The sequence below is a fragment of the Rattus rattus genome, chromosome 8, assembly GCF_011064425.1.
Source record: "Rattus rattus isolate New Zealand chromosome 8, Rrattus_CSIRO_v1, whole genome shotgun sequence".
Lineage (NCBI taxonomy): Eukaryota > Metazoa > Chordata > Mammalia > Rodentia > Muridae > Rattus > Rattus rattus.
In genome coordinates, this window is record NC_046161.1 from 21,172,298 (window position 1) to 21,198,952 (window position 26,655).

Consider the following 26,655-nt stretch of genomic DNA (forward strand, 5'->3'; position numbering starts at 1 on the left):
ATACGAAAAAGTATTAAGATAAACAAGACAAGTCATTTGATTCATGGAATCATTTGATTCATGGAATGAAATCACATTATGGGTAGCAATCATGAATACTATTACTTGCCTCTTACTTTTTGTCAGGTGCTTAAGTACCTCTCTAGAGTAGAGCCCAATCAACACAAAATGGCTAATGATACAGTAAGTCTCTAAGTTGGGGCAGGAGAGATGGCTTAGTTGGTAAAGTGCGTGTCATGAAAATGTGAGGAACCCACACTAAAAACACAGATTTGGGTCAGGTGGTAGTGGCAATACACCTTTAATCCCAGCAAGAGGCATACAGATCTCTGTGAGTTTGAGGCCAGTCTGGTCTACAGAGTGAACTCCAGAACAGTCAGGGTTCCACAGAGAAACCCTGTCTCAAGAAAACAAAAACAAAAACGAGGCATGGTCCATATGCCTGCAATCTCAGTGCTGGAGATGCTGAGACAGAGAGTCTCTGGGGCTTCTTCTCATTGCCAGTGGAGCCACTTGATTCAGCCTCAACAAAATAAGATGGAGAAAAGACTGAGGAAGACACCTATTGACTTCTGGTCTTTGTACATATACACACATGTATGTGGACTCACATGAAAACACATATATGTATGCGCTTACACATACACACAACACAGTCTCTGAAGTTGTTAGGAGCCTCACATAAAAGGGCAGCAGTGACATAATATTGTTACTAACAGTTTGACTTGTCTCAGTCTCCATGGTACTGTAATGCAATTGCTCACTTAAAAGAAACAGACTAGACTAACAAAAATGTCAAGGCATTTGCTTCCACTTTAAATTTCCCCTTATTCTCTCAGGTATACCTTCAGAAAACTCATCAGTCACTAATCATGGTTTATAGGGATGTAATAGGTCAGCTAAAAAAGAACAGGGCTAGTGCCTACTGCTTATAAAATGATGGTCAACTGCTAACCTATTACATCCTTATAAACTTAGTTAAGTTCAGTTCACTTTTGTATTATTTAGCAGGAAGTGTTCAGCCATTGCCAAAGTCAATATATTGAGCCTAGTTGCTGCAGGGAGCTGGTTTCCCATAGATAGAACCATGTGTCCCTATTTCCTATTTCAGTCAATTTCTGATTCAGTGGTAGGAAATGCCAAAGGGAGTTGGCAGCAATGGCCTTTTCCACTTGCAATAGATTTTATAAACTTTGGATTTTTTTCCTTGATAGCTCTAAAACAAGGTACTGATGTCAAACAAATCATAATGAAAAACAAGGTAAGTGCTTTATTCTCGTTCCTGTCCCATAGGCAACTGCACTGCCAGTCTATTGCCAGGGATGTGGGGCCCTCAAGGAACAGAGGGATTCTCATATGTATGAGAAATAAGTTTGTAAAAAAGGCCGGGATGTGAACATTCCTTGAGACTTCAGTGATAAATTGAGATAAATTTGGACTTCTGGGACATCCTATTTCTGTGCTATGATTTTACCCACTCTCTTCTTGGCTGGTGGGAAAAATAGGTAGAGGTTAAGAATGGAGGTTGTTCTGATATTTTTTCCATTTGTTCAACTCTCTGGGATGAAGCTGAAATCTCCCTGCTTTTCCTTCCCTCTCTCTTCTTGCTGTGTATTTTGGCTTTTCTTCTACAATATTTCATCTTTAAAGTATGGGGTTTTATTTTTCCCTATTTTTTGTTCATTAACCTCAAAAATGTCCCATCTTGTACTTCAGATTCTTAATCCATATAGGGATAAATCAGTATCTATTCCCTTTTGTTTGTCAAACACCACAAATTTTCAATTATTTTAATAAGCTTGTCTGAGCTCACCCCAACTTTCTTCTGGCACTATGCTATTCAATTACAATTATTTAATCTACACTCAGATTTCATGAAAACTTAAAGTGATTGTCTGGACGGTACACACATTAGTTTTTTGTTGTTGATGACGCTGTGATAAAACTGACTGACAAAAGCAGCTTAAGGACGTCTCTTTTTCTATTTTCCTTTCTTTTCTCTTGGTTCCAGAGGGATAGAGTCTTGGGAGGGCAAGGGAAAAGAAGGTAGAGGGGGAAAAGGGGGAGAGAGAGGGAGAGAATTCCTATGCACTAGGTGTGGGGAAGCACATCTGCCATTTCAGCACTAGCAAGAATGAGGCAGGAGGATTGTTAGTCGAAGATCAGCCTAGACTACACAGAGAAGCACAGCATTTCAAAGTGTCCTAAGCAGTTGTTTTGGAGTGCTGGTAAAGTGGAAGTCACTGGTGAACAACAGACGCTCACATGTTTCCTCACACAGCACCTTGCTATTACTCAAGTCACTGAGGATGCTGAGGTATACTGCCTATGTGGAATACATGAGCTACTTCATTTGATTTGTTTTTTTTTTTCTTTTTTTTCCGGAGCTGGGGACCGAACCCGGGGCCTTGCGCTTGCTAGTCAAGCGCTCTACCACTGAGCTAAATCCCCAACCCTGAGCTACTTTATTTGAAATTAAAACCGAGAAAGTTTAGATTATTTTCTAATTCAATTCACAAATATCTAAAATACATTAAAATATAATAATCTATGTCAACACAAAGCACAGCTTATGAAAAATATCTGTATCTTCAAAGCAATAAAAATTAGTTTGGGACATCACTGCTTTATATTTTATTTTGGCAGCTAAAAATGTCTAGCTTGATAAGAAACAGCTAATTATTTATTTATTTATTTATTTATTTATTTATTTATTTATTGCATTTAACGTGTTACAATTATCATACTGAAAAATACTAGTGTATTTTTATGAGAAACAGATTTAATAGAGAATAAAGCCTCATAATCAGTTTAATATTGCCTTTAAAAGTCAGTATTAGCATGTTAAAATATTGACCTCCAGCTCCCACATTGTCAGAGACACAGTTCCCTCCTCACTGTCGGGATTCCTCATTCAACATGGAGTACTATATTAGTGCCTACTACACAATTATCCCTCAGGAAATAGCTGCAGAATTAAGTAGTGAACACTGTACCCTATGTGGGGCTATCTATGTTACCAAGAATCCCTGCTCTTAAAGAGTTTGTACTCCACTGGAAGGGAGACAAATATTTACAAAAATGTACTATTAGCACAATTTGAAAGTAAATACAAGAAACTATAGAAGTTTAGAGGGCATGTCACCCAATCATGGGAGACCAGAAAAAGACTTTTAGAGAAATAATTGTCAAACTGATACTGAAAGGAAAAATAAAAAAAGCATGAGTGCAGAAAAGGAAATGGAATGTTAGAGTATTACAGACAGAGGGTCAGCAAGTCTTGCTAGAGTCTAGAGAGAGAGAAACAGTGAGCAGGCCAGAAATGAGGAAATATATCATGTACACCTTCTGGTATAAAGACTAAACAGACTGACCTAGTTAAGGCTTAGAATGGTCACTATGGATATAGGAGAAGAATGAGTTATAAATCATGAAGCAATAGTCACTGGAATGATGATGATACCATCTAGAGATCTGAAGCAAACACAGACAAAATGAAATGAGAAGTTTAGTTTCAGATGTTATTTTGAAATACCTTGGACTATGTAGGATAGACATTTTAAAGGTATGTGAACTTTATTGTTAAAAGGGAGAAGTAGACTTGAAACTTATACTTAGGAGTCATCAGCACACATATGATCTCAGAAGCCAACAAGACACAAGAGGACTGTTAAAGGTGAAATGGGATTCGGGATGGTGCAGGGGATGAAAACACTTGCTGGGAAGCCTTATGAGTTTCAGGGATGGAATCAATGGTGAAATGATAGAACAGATTCCTCAAAGTCCTCTGACCTCTGCACATATGTTATATGCACATATACACAGTAATATACTACTAATAAATGACTTTTTAAATCATGAGACAGGGATCTGGTAAGATGCCTCAGTAGTTACAATTTCAGGCTGATCTTCCAGAGGACCTACTTTCCATTCTCAGCACTCATGGCAATTCCTAATCTTTGGCACTACAGTCTCAGGGATGTGATGGCCTCTTCTGGCCTCTTTGGGTGTCATGCACACACATGATTAATAAACATATAATACATAGTGCACACACACACACACACACACACACACACACACAAAGTGAAAATAGGAACAAGTCCTATATATAAAGTGAAAATAGGAACAGATCAATTTGAATAGCTTCTAGGTGTTAAGCGATAGGCAGATGATCCTAGAGTGAAAGATTAAAACAAACAAACAAAAACAAACAAACAAAAAAAAAAGGTAGAGATCTAGGAGGAAAACCAGGAAAGTGTAGTTTTACAAATCAAATGATATATATTCAGAAAACCATGATTACTACTATCTAATGCTGCAGAGAAGTTGATTTAATAAAGAAAAAAAGGTCCACTCTATCGAAAAACTGAGTACTGATGACCTATGGTAGCGTGATAGGGATAAAATCCTGAAGCTTATTGAGTGGAATAAAATATCTGTTTAGAGAAGTTCCTGAAGAGACAGAAATATGTGCTTCGGAGATGGTAGGGGGTAAGGGAGTATCCAGTTCCTGGTGCCAAGTCGGATGCCTGTGCAGGCAGGCTTGTGAATGAGGAAACAATCCATTGGTTTATATATTTTTTTTCTTTTTTCTGAAAATAAGTGAGAGATGACTTGAAAATAATGCAGAAATTCTGAGGAGGTTGTTGTTGAAAGTGGAAAGAAGAGCTTGACTAGGGAAATAAGCACTTGATGAAGCTGGTAGTTTACTGGATGTGTACATTGTAAATATATATTGGAAATTTCCTGCATGCTAAGCCCAGAAATTTCTTTTTCAAGACTCTCTCTGAATTAGGTTAAGGTCTAGACATTATTTTGTTAACAAGGACACACAATAGATCATAAAATGAGCACAATTGGAAACTGAATCTCTTTCTGAGAAAACTCTACATGGTATAAACTCATTTCCTGTAATTTACCATGCATTTTCTTTTTTTTTTTTTTTTTTTTTGGTTTTTTTTTTTTTTTTGGTGCTGGGGACCAAACCCAGGGCTTTTCGCTTCCTAGGCAAGCGCTCTACCACTGAGCTAAATCCCCAACCCCTACCATGCATTTTCAATAGAACACACTGACGTTATTATTTGGGGTGAACTTAGTATGACAGCACAAATGTACCTTTGACATTATTTATATTGAGAATTTATCCATTTCCAGGAAATGACAAAGCTCACAATTCACTAATCTCTTAAGATTCAGATCCTACTAAAAGCTTGTCCTCAAAGAAATTTACTTACAAAGATAGATATTTTCTTTATAGACTATTAAATTATATAAAAAATATTTTAATTTTGCACTATAAATTAATCATGATAAATTAACTACATGTAAGAAATATCAGTAAGCTTCTACTAGGCAATGGGCATGCATTAGTGTACTGAATTCAGACACTTGTAGAGGAAGAAACTTGATCATAGAAAGTTAAGAAATTTTTCTGTCCTTGGCCACGTGCCTAATAATGTGAGCTGGGATTTGAACCCAAATACTCTAACTTCCTAGACCTTGTATTTTCTATACTGCTCTTTTATTCCAACCCCCCCCCCCCAACTCAGTATAGCTCTGGTTGTCCTGGAATTCACTCTGTAGACCAGGCTGACCTGGAATTCAGAGATCTGCCTGCCTCTGTCTCCTGAGTGCTGGGATAAAGGTAGTGCCCTACCGGTCCAATGGCAGGCTATATTGCCTTTTTTGAGACAGAAACTTAATGAAAGAACTTTAACACAATAATTGGTTGGCAGCTAAGGTGGGATACATTGATAAATGTAAAAATGTAGGTGTAGGAACAGCATAAATCAAGATACAATATAATTGGATTTTTAGATAAAATTTCTTTCTTTAAAAAAGGCTACTTGGAAGTATTTCAAGCACACAGGAAATTGAACACCCATGTGCCCTATACTTAATTTTAACATATTTCAACTTTTGGCTGTCACATTTTCTTCAGATTACTTGGACAGAAAATAAAAAGATACAATGGAACGCTTCCTGTTACACTCCCTCTGGTCCTCAGTAAAAGTAGCCATTATTTTAAACTTGATATGTATCATTTATGAGACCTTTGCACTTTGATTTCACAGCTTCTCATTTAAAAAATAAAACCTCTCTAAAAACATTACTTATACTAGATAGTTTTTGCAACCTGCTTCCCCCTCAGTATTGCGTTCTCCATAAATGCTGATAGCTGTACTTCACTGAATTCACATAGTAGTCTGTGTACCAACTTTTTAAACGATGTGGGATTCCATTAGTAGATACTGTTTCACTGACAGAGCTGTGCTGCTACGAACATCTCTTTAGGGCAGTAACTTTATACAAAATGTCTTAACTTGTGCACCAACTTTACAGAACCATCAGTTTCAAGCAAGGGACGAAAGAAGGATCATTCATAGCGACTTAAGAACACTCTCACTAGAGAGGGAAGGTTCTAAGGACCGTATAAGACGACACCTCCCGCCTTCCGATACCCTCAACTGTTACTGAGTTTCTTTCTCATGCGTCCATTCATTTCCTCAACCAGAGCGCGAGCAGGGACCAAGGTGAGTCAACAAGTGTGATGAAACTGCAGCAGTCGGTCTCTCGACTGCGCCAGACCACCAGACATGACAAGAAGGAAGTGTCCAGGCAAGCAGGGCCTAACCTCACTTTCCCCCCACAAAGTCACGGAAGTGAGGAAATGGGGTGGACAGGAGAACGAGGAGAACAGACACCTGCCTGTCTCTTCTCTTTCACAAAGACGTCAGCTCCACCGCAGAACCGCCTGAGCAGGGGCCCCCACCCTGAGGGCAATTTTCCAAGAGCTGGCTGACTCTTTAACCAGCGCCTCCCAGCCTTACGCCAATTCCGTAAGGAGAAGCGGGGGCCAACCCCGCGGCTCCCGCTGCTCCAGAACCTGAGGTGAAATTGCGCGGGGAGGCACTGGCGGCGGCCATCTTTAGTCCGGGCAAGACCCCGCCCTCGCGCCCCAGTCACCGCTCCCACTAAATCCCCAGGACTTTCAGTGACAAAAGTAGCGCAGTTAACCGTAGAGGTAGTGTCGAGAAAAAAAAATACTGAAGACCCTACTGTCCACGACAACGGAAGTGCCCAGACGCGGCCAATGTAAACATGGCGGTTGAGGAGGCACAGCAAATCGGCGGCGGCGCCAGGGAGAACACGCTCAGAGCGAACGAAGCAGGGCGGCAGGTCGCGGAGGTGGGTAATCTCGCGAGAGCGTAGCCGCCTCGGCTCGGCCCGGAAGCCTCAGGGCGGGCGAGAGCCAGTGGGGCAGTCCGCCTGCTGCCGTGTGCGTAAGTGGGGCAGTGACGCTGGGCGGCTACGCTGCGGAATTGGCGTAGGAGGTTTTGGAGAATCCGCCGGCTGCGCCGCGCCGGGGCTGGTCGCGGAGGGGGAGGGGATGTCGGTCAGTGCGAGATCCGCTGCTGCTGAGGAGAGGAGCGTCAACTGCAGCACCATGGGTGAGCCTCAGCCCCCGGCCGCCGGCGATCCCGGCTCCGGCTCGGGACGCGCGGGTACTCGGCGACCTCCGGACCAGCCGGGGAACGCCCTGGGGCTAGAGGGGCGAGCGGCACGGCGGGGAGGCGGCGGGCCCGGGGCGCGGCGGCCGGGGGGAGGGGAGGGGAGGCGGCCTCGGTGACAGTTTGAATTGAGCGTGAGCGGAGCCGAGGCGGCGGCGTTTCCTGCGCCTTGGCGGGCAGGCCGGGGGAGCGGGCGGGCGGACCGTGGCCTCTGAGGCCCGAGTCGCCCGAGCCGCCCCGTCCCAGCCCAGCCCTCGCCCGCCTTGGAGGCCAGTCTTTCCTGCGTCTCCTCTGGGCCTCCGGCCCTCGCCTCTTCGGTCCCGAGGCCTTGCCTGCTCGGGTCTCCCGCCCGAGCAGCCTGGGTTGAGGTCCCCTTGTGGGTGTGTAGGCCGGGCGAGCAGGGTGGGGATGTTTGAGCGAGTTGGGCGCGGGTTCTCCGTGGGCCGGCCCGGGAGGGCAGCTGGAGGGAGGGAGGGAGGAAGAAGATGCCCTGGGCTGGGGCTGCGATGGAGGCGGCGGCGGCGGCGGCGGAGGCTGCAGCAGCAGCAGCAGCTCCAGCAAACGTGGTGCTGCTCGCTTCGCCTTCTCCCGGCTCAACCCTGAAGGCCGGTGGATGGCGGGCGAGTCTCGAGACAGATCCTGAGCTTGGTTTGGGTTTAATTTTTTAGGAATTAGGGAAAGAGAAGGTCTCGGAGGGCGCCCCCCGGAGGAGGTGTAAAGGGATGGGAACGGTGCCTGGAAAAAGGAGGGGGTTGGGCAGACACGGACTGGAGAAGTTTAAGGAAATTAATTTTTGAAAATAATTTCAGTAGTCTGTTTTTCTCTTAAGCCTTTTCATTTCCTCTCCTCCCCCACATGCTGGAAAAAGAACAGGCCATCTCATTCATATTTTCCACTCCAGAGTTCCACTTCGTACTTTTTATGTAGTATGAACTAAGCAATTGAGTCTTTTTTCTTACACATTTCTTTTTCTGCTAAGTTACTTTTTATAGTACACTGTTCCATATCTGCTTTCTTTCAGTTGAAGGGTTAGAATCTGTGATGACCAGATGTTTGCTAAGTTGCTGAAATCATTACTTGTTACTTAAATCTTGGCAAGCTTATTGCTAAGTAGTTCAATTTTGAGAGTTACTTATTTTAATTCTCTAATTTTGATGAAAAGGAAAGCTCTTTCCAATTGCCTCTGGGAATCCCGAGGAACAGGTAATCTAGAGTGACAAGCATTTTTTTAAAACATATTTATGTGCATTCAGGTAGTGAGAAGTTGAGGAAACTCTGGGATTCATGCATATAGCAGGACTGCAACTTGTAGAATCTTGAGAGACTGAAGGATCGGCACAATTTCTTCCTGGATTCATTATTTCTCCAATCAGCAAGGGAAAGAGTAGGGGATGGTGGGGTTGGGGGAGTAGAGGCAAGAAACAATCTTCATTACAGCCAGCTGACTGAGACTAGAGGAGATAGGGCTTGAATGGCACTATCAAAGAAATCTGGAAGCTACATGGGTAGTTTACATGCTAACAGTGTGCCATTCAGTGATAGGGCAGTGATGGATCTTGGCCCTCTTTATACTGTTATTAAAAATATCACATTGCACTCAGGCTTACATAATTGAAAACAAAGTTTCTGTGTGACTATGAGAACTGGTGAATGTTTTCCTAACTTAGCAATTTATAGGTACTGGTTTTGGTTTAGAGATAATTTGTAGGTAAAGACACGAAAAGTTATGGTAAAGACATAATCTATTGGGATATTTGGAGAACTCTTAGACCAGACTCTTATTATTAAGTTCAATCTACAGAAAATGCTCTTACTATTAAAGCAAACCAAAACTTTATGAGAGCCGGGATGCAGCTTAGTGGCAGAGCAAGGTCAGTTTAGCAGAGGACTCCAAGCCGACCTTAGGACAACCAAAGTGTTGAGGAAGCAGGAGGAGAGTTAACTTGGGACTTTATGACAGATTGGAATGAAGCTAGTTGTAGAGCAGGTTGGCCTCAGACATATAATTTGATGGTATATATATTCAGCATAGACTGTATGGCTGGGACTGGACAGTAGTGTTGCTTGACTGAATTGCTGACAGAAAGCCTAATTTCATATTTTGACTTAAAAAGCTATCTTCAAATTTTTATTAAAAGTTGAAATTTGTTAATGCATTTTACTGAGCTTTGAGACAAAAATGTGTAGATTCCATTCTCTGTACTGTGTGGTCAAAAAGTGCTGTTGGTCAAAAGTAAGGATGTTAAAAGGGTTTGCGGCCTTGGTATGAGAAAAGAAGATTTAAATAAAAGCTGTTAAGTTCATGTTGACTTTTTCTTATTTTTGGCTTCAGTTATTCTGCACACCAGCAGCTAGTAGGGCTAGAGAGGCCATATTTGTAATCTCCAGAAGAGGTCACCCTCAAAACCAGATAAAAACCAGGGCTGGTCCAAAAAAAAAAAAAAAAAAAAAAAAAAAAAAAAAATAGTAGCTAATGACTGTTTCACCTTTTGAAAAGAATAGTTTTGTAGGGTTTTTATTTTATTTGTTTGTTTTCTTTTGATCATTTGTGTCATCAGATTTCTAGAGAGTCTAGGAGAGGGGGAGGGGCATTTTCTGGTTCAGAATCTTAATGAAAGTACACCTTTGCATGATTGAGAACTTGAACCTTGATGTCAGACATAGATTCAGATCTTCACTTGTTTCTTCTACTGAGGTGTCACTCATTTTAAGTTAGTGTTCACAAAAGGTGAAGGATTTTTATTTTTTTCCCTTCCCCTTTTCTCCTCACTACATAAGTCCCTTTCTTTCCTCACTGCCCCAAATCCAAAGTTCTGCAAACGTCTTTTAAATAAAAGCAGAATGAGAAAGATAGCAAAAGTCCCAGCTTCTTATTATTAGGTCTAATATACAGAAAATGCTCTTGCTATTTTAGCAAAACAGAAGTTTATGAGAGAGGGGATGCAGTTTAGTGGCAGAACACCGTTAACTTAGCATCTATAGGTTCTGGGTTTGGTTCTAGTAGCCTCAGCCCTCACAGGAAGTCTTATTTTATTATGCTTAAAATTTCTATCTTTTAATATAATCCTGTGCATCTTCATACACTGGTCTGCCATGCTTTCAGAATAGAAACCTGGATTAGGGCGTTATGCAGTAATTTCTGGGTGGCTAAAGATGGTGCCTTATCAGATAGATGTCTTAAAAGATTATGTACTTGTAGCCAGTAACTTTAAAAGTACTTTAAAAACTGAGAAGAGCAAAGTATACCTTGTGTTTAAAAAATAGCAGGAGGCTGCTCCTGTTTACTTTATGTAGGGTTTTAGCTTTGCATCTTCATGTATTTGTGTTTTAGTCTATGTTTGCTTTACAAAGAATATTAAGAGTATATCTCCCTTGGTAATCAAAAGTTATGATGACTCCTTTTTATTTTTAAAATTTTAAAATTTGTGTATGACTGTTTATATCTATTGTGGTGGGGGTGCATGTGGAGTTGAGAGGACAATTTGTTAGAGTCGGTTTTCTCCTTTCACTGTGTTTGGCACAGAACCAAACTCAAGAGGTCAGGCTTAGTGGCACCTTAGAGGTCACCTTTGTGCCCCAAGCATGCTAAATCTGCTCCATTTTACTCTGGAGTCATAAATGAATAATTTTGGAAGCTTCACTTGAGATGAGCCTTCAGTCAGTTTCTCAATCTTGGCAATGTTAATGTGTAGAGTTTATTTTTGTTCTGTGAGTATAACCTGTAGGAGCATGTGTGTGCATGTATGGTGCATATATGTGTGCATATTACATACTTAGTATTTCTCAAACTTGAGAATTAGGATTATCTAGGTAGCAGTTTTGCTTTTATTGTTCATATTTGATTCATCATCATTATTATTGTAATTCCTTGACATTGTGCTAGATCAGTCAATAGATCCCAGAATATAAATTGTGATCATTAAAAATGAAGAGGCCATCATGGCCTTGTGTTTAAAAGTGCAGATTATCTGGGTCTCAGTAATGTTCCTAGATTCATAGTGTTTGGGAGAGGAACCTAGAAACCTTCATTTCCAAGTATTTTTCAATTTAGTAAGTTTATTAAGGTATTTATGCTATACGTTTATTTATACTATATAACCTTATTAAGGCCTTTAAACTATAACATTTACAGGTTTTAAGCACGCACTTCAAGGAACCTTGATATGTAAGCACAAATATATCTTGTAGCCTTATATACCAATCAAGACATTGAACATTTTAACATCTTGACATTTTCTTGTTTTTCTTTTCAATCTTAACCTTGTTGCTCCAGATAACCATTGATCTGATTTCTGTTAGTCATTGATTAGATCAGGCTAGATATTAGATTATATATATATATGTATATATATATATAACTATATATAGTCTCTCTATATAGCTATATATAGTCATAGTTTTTCTGGGTAGTTTTTGAAGTTTTTCTTCCTTCCTGATTTTGTATTTGGTGTATATGCATGTGCGTGTATGTCTACCTGTGTGTCTACCTTTGTGTCCATCCATCTATTCAAGTGTGGCAGTCAGAGACTGATCAGTGGTTAATGCTGTCCCCTATGGTCTCCACCTTATTTTTATTTTTGGTACATGTTTTTGTGCTGTGGTTTTGCACATGACTGTGGGTGCATGTGCCTATTTGTATCCATGTAAAGGCCAATGGAGGACATTAGGCATCTTCATCTATTACTATTATATTGAAACAGAGTCTCTCACTGAACTGAAGCTCAGTTCAGGGGTCCATTTGTCTCTCACCCTCCTCTTTCTGTGCTGGGGTTAGAGGCATGTGCATCCATGCCTAACTTTGTGTGGTGTGTGTGTGTGTGTGTGTTGCTGGAGATTTGAATTTCGGTCCTCATGCTTACATGGAAAGTGTTTTTATTTATGGAATCAACTCCCCAGCCTATTTGTCTGATTTATCAACCTGAGCTCCCTGATTGGCTAGACTAGCTTGCTTGTAAGCCCCAGACATCATGCTGCCTACACTAGTCCGTACAGGGTTGCACATGCGTGGTGTCATCTGTGGATTTTATGGCTTACACTGGGGTAGTGGGAATCCAAATTGAGGCTCTCATGCTTTCATGGCTAGTACTTTACTGACTAGGTGATATCTGCAGCCCCTTTCTTTATAAGATTTCAAATGCACAGAAAAAAGTTAAAAGATCACCTTGGTATATATAAAGGAACATAATTCTAGTAGCTTTCTAGAGTTTGATAAACAGTCTTGGGATGAGCCTCTGGAAATATGATTAACTTTTGGCAATATAAAAAATTTTTTTACAGTGTCTGAACATTGTAAAATAGTCTTGTAATGACAATTTGATATTTTGTAAGCCCTTTTTCATTTTATTAACAAATACTGCTTATAGAAGTCTTATACCTATGGACCCATAGCCTTGTGTATATTATTGTGTTTCTATTTTGTTTCTGGAATTGTTTTTTGTTCCTCCTCATACCTTTTCCATTTTTTTGATGGGAGTGTCTTACTGTGTAGTTCAGGTAGGTCTGTAACTCATTATGTAGACCAGGCTGGCCTAGTAGTAATCTCAGTAGACCACCTGCCTCTGACTGCCCCTGGGATTGAAAGTGAGCACCACTATGCTGAGCTCCTCCTATCTTGAAAGTCATCTTTTCTACTCTTCAGGCCATCTATGTTAATAGCTTCTTGTATGTTAGTGTGAAGAATTCTTTTAAAATACAGACTCAAAAATCATACAGGTTTCCTGCCCTATAAAACATCATATTGTGTTTTAGTTTGTTTGTGCTGTGATAACAGTATACCTAAGATTGAATCAATTCTAAAGAACAAAGTCAATTCTTACAGTTTTGGGCTGAGAAGGTCAAGATCCAAGTGCCAACAGGGTTACCTGGTTAGCTGGTTATAGCCCAGTCTGCATAGCTGTGGCTTCCTAAGGAGACAAGTGCCCTGTCATTGTGGTGAGGAAGCTTAGAATAAATAGTTTTCTTGCACCTCTTCTCAACAGTACTTCTATTGTTTCTTTCTTTTTCTCTTTCTTATTTTTTGGCTCTAAATATTTTTATAAGATTTTTATTTTTTGAAATTTAAAAAAATATCATTTCCCCTCTTCTCTCCAACCCCCCCCCCCCGATCCATGACTTTTTCTTTAATTGTTATTACACACACGCTATTTGTACATATGTGATCTCAGGCTTAGTATTCTATAACCAATTGAATTCTTCCTTGGGGAAGAAGACCATTTCTCCTTCTCAGCATTTCTCAGTTGCCCATTACTTACTAGGGTTGAGGATCTGTGAGCTTCCCCATTCCATGTTGGCATGCTCATTGGTGTTGTTGATATGCAGGTCTTGTTAAGGGAGCTATGTGGATGAGACTTCTCCACACGTGGATCATCACCTCTGACGTTTCTAGGAGTTGCAGCCTCACAGCAAACTTGGTGTTCCAGCTCTCAGGAAACTTTTTACTCTCTCTTCCAAAAATGTCCCCAGAGCTCAGGAATTGTGTTATAGGTGGATCAGTTGGGACTGGACATCTTGTTTTCTGTATTTTGATTTATAGTTTTCCGTAATGATCTGTGTTCCAAAGAGAAGTTTCTCTAATGAGAGCTGATAATTAATACTTGATAGTATAAGGGTAAATATTTAGATTTTGCTGATTTAGTAAGGTGAAAGTTGTAAGTTTTCCTCCAAGACCTCACTAGCCCTGGGTGTTTGGCTAGGTTTCTAGTACCGGGCATGGTTTCCCTCTTGATAAGAAGGTCTTAAGGAAAGAGTCCTTGGTTGCCACTACTGTACCCTTAGAGTTACCATGCCCATGCTTGTTCTTGTTGTGGTTCATAGTTGGCATATTTGGGTAGGACTGTTGGTCACTTCCCTCCTTTAGAAGCTGGCATGGGTGTCTTCTGGTACCAGGAAAGCTGGTTCTCATGAAGGAAGCGTGTTCTCTAGGTCCTGTGTCTGAAGTGGATGCTGTCTTCAGCAATAGGGCTTTAACCTTCCACTTCTGGGGTGGCTCAACGGGTAGCAGCAATAGCATATCATATTTTGGAAGTTTCTTATGTAATCTTGATAACACTTAAAGGGGGCTTCTCATGCATAGTAGAGGGGTTTTCTTCCTTTTTTTTTTTTTTAATGTTTGTTTGTCCATTTGTTTATTTTAAGATAGTCCATGGCTCTTGGGAGGAGCACTGTGAGTCCAGGTGGGAAAATTTCACTTAAACAATCTATCTGTATGTATACATGCATGCATATATGTATGCATGTACACATACAACACAGACTTGATATGTGCTATATTTCATTTTAGGTAGAGAATATGATTCTTTTTTTTTTTTAAAGATTTATTTATTATATGTAAGTACACTGTAGCTGTCTTCAGACACAGCAGAAGAGGACATCAGACCTTATTACAGATGGTTGTGAGCCACCATGTGGTTGCTGGGATTTGAACTCAGGACCTCTGGAAGAGCAGTCTGTGCTCTTAACCACTGAGCCATCTCTCCAGCCCCGAGAATATGATTCCTTATGGCTTCTCTGATAATTGTTTGCCTTCCCCTTTTATATTCATGCACCTCTCTCCCAAATTAAAGTCCCATTTTCCCCATTTCCCCCTTGAATTCACTTAGACTGTGTTAACTGCCACTTCCCCCTTCCTGCTTTTATTTCCTTGTTTTCTGCAGTTACCATATACTCATATCTGTAGACTTGGAGGAGCTAGGAATTGCAGATGAGCGAAAACCTATCGTCATTTGCCCTTCTGTCTGGATTGCCTCACTCAATATGATGAGTTCCATAGATTTACCTGCAAATTTCTTGATTTGATTTTTTTTAACAGGAATGGTGTCACATAGTGTATATGTATTATATTTTCTTTATCATTTGTTAGTTGAAGGGCAGTTAGGTTGTTTTGATTTCTCTATTGTGAATAGAGAGAGTGCAAAGAAGTTGGCTGAGACAAGTGTCTGTGCAGTATGATGTTGAGTCCTTTGAGCATATGTCAGGGAATGCTGTAGCTGGGTCATATGGTAGACTTGTTTTTAGCTTTCGGGGTTCCTTCATACTGATTTCCAGAGTGGCTGAACAAGTTTGCGATCCTACTGACCCGAGTGAGGGTTCACTTTTCCACACATCCCTTCCAGCATTTGTTTTTAGTTTGTTGTTGATGATCTTTATTATTTTTGACTAGAATAAGGTGAAATCTCAAAGCTGTTTTGATTTGCATTTCCCTAATTGTTCAAGATGGTAAACATTTTTGAGCTATTTTTGAACTATTTAAAATTTATATTAATTTTATTTTGTACTCATGATTGTTGTGCCTGCCTACATGTCTGTGCACCATGTGAATGCCCAGTACCCACAGAAGTCAGATACTCTAACTGGAATTCCTGATGGTTGTGAGCTGTGCTGTATGTGCTGGGTACAGAGTCCAGGTTCTCTAAGTTTTTGCTTTTGATGTAATATGCTATTAGATTTTGACAACTTTGACACTACAAGTTCGTTCATTTAGCAAATACATGTCTTGTATCTGCTATTTGTGTGTTTGGCTCTGGGAAATTGAAGCTAATACTTTGGCAGAAGCAGAGCCATGATGATTAAGATCTTAGGTTACAAAGTCTGACCAGGATTCACATTTCAGATTTAATGAATGCCTAACTGAATGCTGGGCAAGTAAAGTAGCAGTTTTCTTTTCCCTTCTTAAAGTAATAAGTAGACAAATCTTATTTAGCATGATGCCTGCTAAATGAGAAACATTGAGATAACTACCTTAGGAAGTTATCAGACTGTATTACTATATACTGGACTGCCTCCACTATGCATTCCTGAGCTTGTTTGTTTTGTATTCCCAGATCTGTGTTGTACTTAGTAAATAACTTGTGGTGTGATTTAAAGGCCTGTAGCATATACTGATCCCAGACTGCCCTGTTCAGACTGGAGAAGGGGAATCTTTGGTAGATAAAAAGGATGGTTACTTTGTTACATGCTGAGAAATCATGGTAGTATCAGATTATGAAGCTAGAGGAAAAGATAATAAAAAATAAACTCATTAAAGAAGTTTAAAAGAATAGCAATGATGGGAATCATCTTGATGGTTATCACTGGAAGACTGGATAAGGTATCAAGGTAGGGTCAAGTGATTGGAAAAGGTTATTTATCTTTCCCAGGACTAAGATAGAATTAGAGCAGTCATAAGGAGACAAAGGGTTGGTTGGTAGCTCTTAGGGAAGGTGGAGATACAGGCATAGAGTGCATAGGTATCTACCATTTCCTGACTGAGATGGACAGTTTAAAACATGAGATAGAGAAGCTTGGAGGGAGAGAGAGAGAGAGAGAGAGAGAGAGAGTGTGTGTGTGTGTGTTAGTTTTATTTCCTATGGTATCAGTAAGACATGGTCACCTAAGACCTAAAAGAACTGTTTTTAAGATTACTGTATTCACTTGTGCCTTAATTTATTATATTTTGCAAGTGAACAGATTAATTTGCACAGCAGAAAATTCTAAAAGTAATTTAGTGAAGTTTTCCTGTTCTAGGTTAGGCCAAATCTCCTAATTTCTTGAACATATTATTACTAAAGTTTATTAACATTTGAACTGGTACATTTCAAACTAATGCCTTTTTTAAAAAGAATTGACATTTTGTATCTTTTAAACTTTTAAAAAGTTATTAATTTAAAAAAAGATTTAATGTATGTTAGTGCTCTATTTGTATGTACACCCGGATGCCAGAAGGCATCATACCACAGTAACCATGTGGTTGCTGGGAATTGACTCAGGACCTCTGGAAGAGCAGACAGTGTCTTAACCGCTGAGCTACCTCTCCAGCCCTAATTTTTTTTTTTATTTTATGTGCATTGGTTTGAGGGTATCAGATCCCCAGGAACTGAGTTAGACAGTTGTGAGCTGCCACATGGTGCTGGGAATTGAACATAAGTTCCTCTAGAACACTTAGTCCTCTTAATTGTTGAACCATCTCTAGTCCAACATTTTGTATTCTTATATATAGTCAAGAGTTCTATTGAAGGATTTTTTTCTATTTTATCAAGTTTAGAGACTATTTTGAGGGAGATTATTTGTATAAGAGGAAAAAAGTTTTTTTTATAATTTTATCTTTATGCTTTTAATGTATACTACTATTAAAAATAACTTGAATACCATTCCACTTGTTATAACATTCTGAAATATGAAGTGATTTTCTACAAAGAAAACTTCTCTAGTAGCTAACTCATTTCTAATACTGACATTGTAAACCATTTTTAAAGTAAGTATAAAATTTTAGTGAATGGACTTTTATGATTAGGGATAACAGGGAACAGGGAAAACAGTAACTTCAATAATCGCTGATTAATTCATTTCACTCTTAATTGCTATAATCAGTGTTATTATTAATTGCTATAATCAGTGGTATTATGCCCAATTTTGGTGTCGGAAATATTTAAAGTATATAACCCATTCAAAGATTCATTTATTCTCTAGGTGAGAGAAAGGGTCCAGAAATTTGTATTTAAGTATTTTATATTTTAGGTGATTTTGACGAATAGCCAGGGCTGAGACTCTTTTTATAAGAAAGAATCTTTCTCACAATATGAGGCAATATATGTGAAAATATTCTGTAAATACGTTATGAAAGTTTGGTATTCACTTAATATAGTCTTTTGATCTATTAAACCATTATTAGTATGTTTTAAGTACATTTAAAATTTTTAAACTTAAGAATTAAATGTGTTAAAGTTGCTTATCTATTTTGTAGTTTCTGGACATTTTATAGCTTTGATATTTTAAATTATAAACAGTATTTTAAAGAGAATATTTAGCAAACCTCTTCCCCTTCTCTAGTTATTCTTACGGTGTTTATTAGTACTTTAAGTTAGTAATTTACATTTTTTACATTTTTGGGATGAGCTATGTGTTTTGTATAATCAGACTTTTTTTCTCGCTTTTAGCAGAATACAACAGACTTTTAAAGACTGTCGTCTGTAATATTTGGTTATATGCTTTGAATTATATGCAGCATGGCTTATTAAATAATAAAGTTTTAAAACTGTAGCTTTTTGCATTTTCTGCTTTGTACATATATCTACCTACCTTTTATTCTTATTTCCTGGTTTCTTTTTTAAAAAGCCATCTATCTGACCTATGTGTTTCTGTCTGTCTATCTATCTATAAACATAAATATTTAAAAGGTAGTTTGACAGCATGATATAGGTTTTCCCCTAGGGCCTTTGACTTCCTTACTCATATTTTGACCATGTTTACAGTACCAGATCTAAATTCTCCTGTGTAAACATGCCTCAAATTCAGTCCAATTTAAGATCTTCATTGTTAATCATGGAGCTAGATTACTTGTTTAGCTGTTTTTTCCTATAAAGTTGAGATGCTGGTTGAAAAGGAAGTTAATTTAAGTAGGGATAATCTTGTTCTGCGGATATATAAAACAATCTACTAGTAAAGGAGCCACCAAACCCATTTAGGCTGTTGACTAAAGATGCTCAGAATATACGGCTTGCCCAACAGGGTGAATTGATTTCTCTGGTTTAAGTTTGGAGAAATGAAAATTTGATGTGAATGGAAATAGTGAAAGCATACAGAAAGGAGTCAGTCTTGCCTTGGCGATTTTTGTTAGAAAGCACAAGTTGGTTAAATACAGCATACTCATAGCTTACTTCAGGCTTTTTTGATTGAAGGGTAGGTATTCTAAGTTCTGTTGGTTAGAGGTATTGTGTTTAATGAATTAGAATCTAGTTAAGATAAACAAAGGACCTTAATTCCCGTAGCTAGCTTCTTCATTGATCTTACTGTTTTAGCTTTTTCCTAACTAGTGAATCCTTGTTGAGAATATTGCACCTAAACCTCTACTTTAATAAGCTGGTATATCTATTACTGAACTTTAGTATCTTTTCATTACTTACAGTGTGGGTTTTAGGTTATCATTAAGATTACTATATCTCGGGGTTGGAGATTAACTCAGGGGGAGAGCGCTTAAGGCCCTGGGTTCGGTCCCCAGCTATGAAAAAAAAAAAAAAAAGAAAAAAAAAAAGATTACTATATCTTAGGCTCTACAGCCAAGCTATAGATTTTAATTGCCTATTTCTAGGTGGGAGTTAGGTGTGTGCTTTCATCAAAAGCTTACTAGAATCTGTAGCCTTCAAAGCTAAAGAAAAAAGTCATACACCTTTTTTGTGATATTAAGTTATTTTGTTTGCTTCAGTAGCTTAACAAAGAAGGCTTTTCAAATCTTTAGTTATAGAATTTAGCTTATAATTTTAGAGAAAACTTTATAGTTTATTAAGAATTTAGCTAATAATTTTATGTAAAAATTTTAATTTCCCAGCAACTACATCAATATGCTAGGTCAGTCATAACTACTCTCCCCCACCCCCCAAAACCAAGTGTTTGTTTTTTCATGGGAATGTAGTAGGGAAGCAATACAAAAATAGAATTTTTTTCACTTACAAAGTTTTTCTGTTCAGAACCCTACAGTAAAATTAGAGAATGCTCATATATTGTATAAAGAAAAGATAACAATGACAGACGAAAACTGGGATAAAACTAATCCCTAAATTTCTGGGATAATCTTCCCAATAATTTCAGGAGATTGTAGGACAGGAAATAAATCATTTAGTCTCATCATAGAAGCAGCTCACCCTGCAGTCTAAGTTAGGTGGTTGCTTAACCCTGAACTGTCCGACATAATAGTAACACATGGTGGTTGAACACTTTAGATGAGGTGAGGTGTGAATTAAGGTATGGATTGTGAAACATTTTTATATAAAGTACCTTGTTAACTTTTTTTGTTTTTTTGCTTTTTTCCTTGTTAATTTTATATTGATTATAGAATGTTTTAAACATCTTGCATTGGTAAAGTATGTTGTTACAATTAATTTTGTTTCCTTTTGCTTTTTTAATGTAACTCAAAGAAAATTTAAAAACACTTATGTCCTGTATTAGAACTCAGAGGTTCTCATTTGTTTCTTGAGATCAGAAGGCTATTTCTCCTTCAGTATTAGATAATCTTCTGGAGGCAATCCTGCGGCTTTTCTGAGGTTTGGTAGTTTGTTTTCCTTTCTTTTGACAGTGTTTATGAGGCAGACAACCAGAGCTTTTGTACCATTGGTACTTCCCTCTGAACTATATTTTGTACATAGCCTTTCCTGGGCTTACATTCTAGAGAAATAAGCTAATGAATCTTAAAGTTAAATAACTTTTTAGGACAATTTTGTTTCCCTACTGATGTATGTTGTCAACTAAGATATATTTCTTTTTTCCTTGGGCTGCTATATAGTTTTTGCTTATTCATTTTTTCCTTAAATTTGGAGAATTTACTGAATACATCAAATATTGTTTCCATCTCTTATTTCTGAAGTTCTGTTCTAGTTATGACCTTCATTAAGACTTTGTCTTTCAGAAAAGGCACACAGTTTGGCTAGAGGTCTAGAGTCCTAGAAACTAACTTTTAGCTTAGTCACTTGCAGACTTCACGTGTACCTTCTGTTTTTTTCACTGAATTAAGAAATAATAGGACTTAATTGGGGTCATAAGACTACCAGATTCTTGAAATGTCTAACTCTGCTGTGGTTGATATACACTTGAGCAACTGTTTATCTGTCTTACTTTATTAATAGTTTATTTCTCTACTTTCCTTGTATTCTCCTTACAGCTAAGATTTTTTTCTTTTGTAGTTTTATGAGTTTGTCAACATACAAAAAGTCTAATTTGCCTGTTTAAAAGAAAGGGCTAGGGGCAGGACTGAAAGAGCTGAAGGGGATTGCAACCCCATAAGAACAGTATCAATTAACTGGACCACCCACAGCTCCCAGGGACTAAAACACCAACCAAAGATTATACATGGAGGGAGCCGGGACTCCAGATACCTATGTAACAGAGGATGGCCTTATTTAACATCAGTGGGTGGGGAGGGAGGCTTGACCCCCCAGGGTAGGGGGATTCTAGACTGTGAAGTGGGAGTGGGTGGAGAAGCATCTTCATAGAGGCAAAAGGGGAGGGGAGAAGGGGAATGTGGTGGGGGTGGGGGGGATTGGTGGAGGGGTAACCGGGAAGGGGAATATCATTTGAAATGGAAACGAATAAAATGACTTAAAGAAAAGTAAACACACGGTAGTTTATGAAGTACATGGCTTCATTTTCTTTCATTGTGAATTTTTAAAAATGGAATTGCTTCTGATTCCTTGGCAATAACTTGAGATAGTAGAAGAATTGCCATCAAGCCCAGCTAGCCAAACAACACTGATGTTAATTAAGATTGGGCTACTGTCTTCTTTTATGTTGTTTTTATTATTTTTATTTATTTTTTTACATTTGTTTATTTATCCTGGGTATGGGCATACTTGTGGAGGTCAGAGAACAACTTGCAGGAGTTGGTTATCATTCTGTCTTGTGGGTTTGGGGAAATTGAGCTGATGTCTTCATGCTTGCCAGCAGTCCCCTTTCCCCATAGAGCTCTTCAGCTGGTTGGCTGTTAATTGACTTAAAAAAATGCTGTAGTGATGATGACTTAGGGTTCATTTCTTTAGTCTGACTCAAATACACAGATGTATACATGTTAATTTTTTTCAAGCTATTACAAATCTTTTCCAACTCGTAACAGTACTTATAATCCTACCAGGAATTTATTACAGTTAGGGTTTTCTATATACTCATTTATTATATTTATAGAGGTGACCCATTTTATTTTATTTTATTTTATTGAGGCAAGTTCGCTTTCTGTTATTCTAGGACTTGCTTTGTAGATAATGTTGGCTCCTATGTGTGATCCTTTTGGCTTTGCCTCTGAGAACAGTCAATGATACAACATGTGTAGTGGAAAAGAGGATATTCTATATTGTGAGTACACACCAGAGAGCTACATCCTTAACTTCAGCTAGCATTTTAATGGCTGTATAAGGGGCCTGGAACTCGTGTTTCTTTTGTTAAATCTTAAAAAGACACTCCCTTCTACAGTTTTCACACTTCACATTCTTTTAGTTATTGCCTTCTCCACATGTGACCCCTTAATTCAGCTCTACTTGCCAGCTCTCTTGAGTCTGGTCCTTTTGTCTTTTCCAGAGAATAACAGTTTCAGATAAGTCCTAAATTTGTTACTTTATGCTCAAGTTATAGGTTGCTTTTTGAAAACAAAATATCACATGGCTTCAAGTTTATATTCAAAGATTTTGTGATCTACAGCTTTATTTTTTAATTTTACTCTCTCTTTTTTGTATTTTGACATTACTCTGGGTTGAATCAGGGCCTTGTTCATACTAAACTCTCCAACACCAACTTAGATCATATTCAACCTTGTTAACTTTGGCAGGCCTTGAACCTGTATTCTTCCTGCCTTAGACTCCCTAGTAGCCACCAGGTCTAACTCCTTGCCCTCTCTACCTGTTTTTATTGTTTGCATATATTTGTCTCTTAAAAATTTTCTAGTCATTCCTCTCTTTTAAGATTAGAAGAATTAATCTAAATTAATGGTACATTAAATTGAAATGATTTCTATATTTACTAATATGTACAACAGTTCATCTAGTTGCTCAAACCTGAAATCAGAAATCTAAGAATTAGCACCTCCCCCCACAGGTTAATTATAGAAGTACATCAGCTTAGTACTTTGGTATATAGTCCAGTATACATCTACTGCGTTTAATTTAATGCATTTGAGGCTGGAAAAGTGCTCGGTGGTTAAGAGGCTTTTGCTGTTTTTTCAGAAGACTTTTATTTCCCAGCACCCATCCTGGGTAGTTCACAACCACCTGGAACTTGAACTCCAAGGGAGTTGATGCCCAATTCTGGCTTCTATAGGTACTCATGTGCAGGTGACATGTACACACACAGACACATATAGGTGCACATGAATGAAAATAAAAATGAATTTTAGTTCATCACTTCCATCTGTAATCCTATCACTAGCTTAAAATTTACAACAGCAGAAATGAGATAGAACCCCCCTCAACATTGTAGAAATAAAGAACTGACTCCCAAAATTGTCTGACATTAGAGCCATGATATCCACAAGTTTGTACTCACACAAAATACATTTTACAACATAAAAAAACCAACAAAAACAAAACCCACATTGTAGTAGAAACTAGCTGGAGAAATACAGAAAAGCACATGAACCTTTAAAAATAGGAGTAGGAGATATGCCTATATAATTCTGTAATATTTCAGTGTTCGTGTTATACTAAGTTTAATATGTATTTTTTAGATTATTTATAATAAAAATATTCATACCATTTTAATGGTGCAGTTCTTCAACATTTTCTCTTTTGCTATATGATTTAGAAATTCAGCTAAGCAAGTGCCTGAGAGTTGTAGTTATATGTATTATGTAATGCTAGAGATATTATGTAGTAGACAAGTAAATTTTTGTGGTAATATCTTTTCCTTTTATAATTTGTGATTGGTTCTCATAATTATAATGAGTTAATTAGCTTTGCAGTGGAGGTTTCACTGGGCTGGCCTTGAGTCCCAGTGCTTGAGTGACTCTGTTGCTCTGCTTCCATTTGGGGCTGGAACTGCAGCTGTGCACCACTGCCTGCCTCCATTAGAATTAGTTGAAAGACTTGGAGGTAAATTTAATTTTTTGTCATTGAGTAAAACAACATGTAATATACATATATGCTAAAATTCAAAGATTGAATTTAAACCATAGAGGAAAGATCAATGTTTATCTATGCTATTTAAAGTTATTGATGTATCCTTTGTATCTTTGCAACCTGGTATTTTTTTCTTAAATGCAACGACAGTGGGAGAAATAGAATATATATGCATGGTAAAAAAATATAACCCAGTTCTGCAAAATTTTCAATTTTATAGCCTGTTATAACTTATTTGAAATATATTGTTATTCTAGTATTTTTTAATTTCTACAACTAGTTAAATGAATTTAACACAGATCTATACAATGTATTTTATTTCCATCAACAGAGTAGTTTGTCTTCTCTTAAATAAGATATTTGATATAGAAATTATATCTATTAACTAAAATATTTTGTAAATACAAGCTATTATAAGAGATCAATGTTGCTTCTTATGTAACTAGCTTCAGGTCAGGGAGTACCTTCATGATCCAAGGGCCTCAGTGAAACTGTTTATTTATAGTTTCATTATTATAAAAGTCATAATTATACCACTCACACATACATATAAATAACATTTCCTTACCCAGAGATTTAACTTCCTTCTGGCACTGTGACTATTTTATGTGTGCAGGAAAAGGAGTAATGGGTGGTTAGGACTTTCAGATTTAGGGGCTGGAGAGATGGCTCAGTGGTTAAGAGCATTGACTGCTCTTCCAGAGGTCCTGAGTTCAAATCCCAGCAACCACATGGTGGCTTACAACCATCTGTAATGAGATCTGATGCCCTCTTCTGGTGTGTCTGAAGATAGCTACAGTGTACTTATGCATAATAAATAAATAAATCTTAAAAAAAAAAGACTTTCAGATTTAAAGACTTAGGTTTTTAAAGTTCAGAGTTAGGAACTTAAAACTTATCTCCTCTGGTTAACAAACAGTGTTATGTTGTTAGTATAGTTTGTACACTGTATTTGGTGCCAGGTTAGCTCCAGGCTGTAGGTTTTGTATTTTCTGGGATGCTTGCATGCAAATTCTAGGAAAATTTGTTGGCGGCAGTAGCCAAATTACTTTGTCATTTGGATAAAATTTTTTTTCAGAAGAAATTTGTTTTGAAAGTGTGATCATCTACTCTTTTGGAGATTATCAGTTATGGATTCATATTTTGTTAGGATTTTAGAGAAAATCTAGCACTCAGAAACCAGTCATATGGGAATTGATAAGTTAAATGTTCTAGATCATTTAAATTTAAGTGTACCTAAATCAGCCTAATCACATCTTTGCTGTATTATTAAGAGTGGTCTTGTTAAAAGGTAGCAGTAAACTTAAAATTGTACAGGTCGTCTTTTCTTTTGTTAAGTATAACAGTTAAAAGGCTGCCCCATCCTTGCAGTCTTGGTTTTCCTCCCATCTTCCTGGTAGGGTTTTCTCAGCTTTAATTTTCAGCCTAATGTGTTAGAGTACGTCAAGGCTTTGCCTTGGAGCCTTTTCCATTTGGAATCCAGTAGTATCCATGTGCAGATAACTTGCAACCTTGGAATTTTCTAGTCATATGTTTAAAGCTGTCTACTGAACACCTCTGCTTGAATAAGACATCCCAAACTTACATGTTTAAGGCTGTGTTGATTTTGGCATTCCCTACCCATTTCCTCCATTACCCAGAGTTTTCATAACTATCACTAACCATCAAGTTGCTCAAGTCAGAAGCCAGTAGTTACTCTTGATTTGTTTTTTTTTCCCATTGATATTATCCAATTTATTAGCAATATTTCACCAACTCTACCTTGGAAAACACACTTGGAATCCTTAATCTCTCATTGCTTCCTGCTAGTAGCTTAATTTAATGTTCTCTTTGTTGGATAATTGCAGCAGTCTTCTTAGTTCTTCTGCTTCACTTAGCAGTAAGAGCTATCTTTAACATGTTAATCAGGTCACTTGCCTGTGTAAAACCCTCCAGTGGCTTCCTTTCCTGTCTAAAATAATATTCCAACTTCTTGCTTTACCTGAGTCCCACATGATCTGGCCCCTGCCTGCCTCCCTGGCCTTATTTCCTATCCTCTTGTCTTTTTCCTCTGGTATAGATCACATATCTTCTCTTTTGTTCCTGAAAGTAGCAGATTTATTGTCAGTTTAGGGTCCTTCCTGTTGTCTGGAATGCTTCCTGCCTTTTCTTAATTCAACCCTAAAACAGTACTGATTATGAACCAAGGACTACTGAAGAAAAGACAGTAAGGCACAGGTACATACTCTGAGGTGTTTCTACCTTCTGTCTGGTGGCTTCCTTGACATGGCAAGAGAAAAGGATAGGTGCTGAAGACTTTTAACTCGCAGATAATTTGCACAGCAGTGTGTGAGTGAGTGTGTGTGTGTGTGTGTGTGTGTGTGTGTGTGACAGTTTTTGAAATTTTGCTTTTACTTATTAAATTAATTTAATTATCGGCTACGAGAAGACCTTAACTGCTTCAAATTGTTTGATGTAGGCTGTACACAAGTGTAAACTTGTGCCTTTCACAGGGAATTGACTCTAATTTGTTTTTTCTGTGTTCTTTAAGTTGTCTTCCAGTTTTCATAGCCTGTAGTTTACCTAATTTTGCCTGCGTG

General features: G+C 38.1%; 1 protein-coding gene across 3 annotated transcripts in view; it reads left to right on the top strand.

The window, feature by feature from the left end:
- Positions 1 to 7,273: 7,273 nt before the first annotated feature.
- The window catches only part of Septin7 (septin 7), a 62,246-nt gene continuing 42,864 nt past the window's right edge, over positions 7,274 to 26,655 (top strand). Inside the window, exons 1-2 of one of the 3 annotated variants that reach the window (XM_032910893.1) lie at positions 7,274 to 7,454; positions 9,806 to 9,807. In XM_032910893.1, coding sequence (XP_032766784.1) covers positions 7,394 to 7,454; positions 9,806 to 9,807 — 63 coding nt within the window. In that variant the 5' untranslated portion in view covers positions 7,274 to 7,393. Of the gene's footprint in view, positions 7,455 to 7,698; positions 7,895 to 9,805; positions 9,808 to 26,655 lie in introns of those variants that run through there. The other 2 variants (XM_032910892.1, XM_032910894.1) reach the window with 2 other exon arrangements.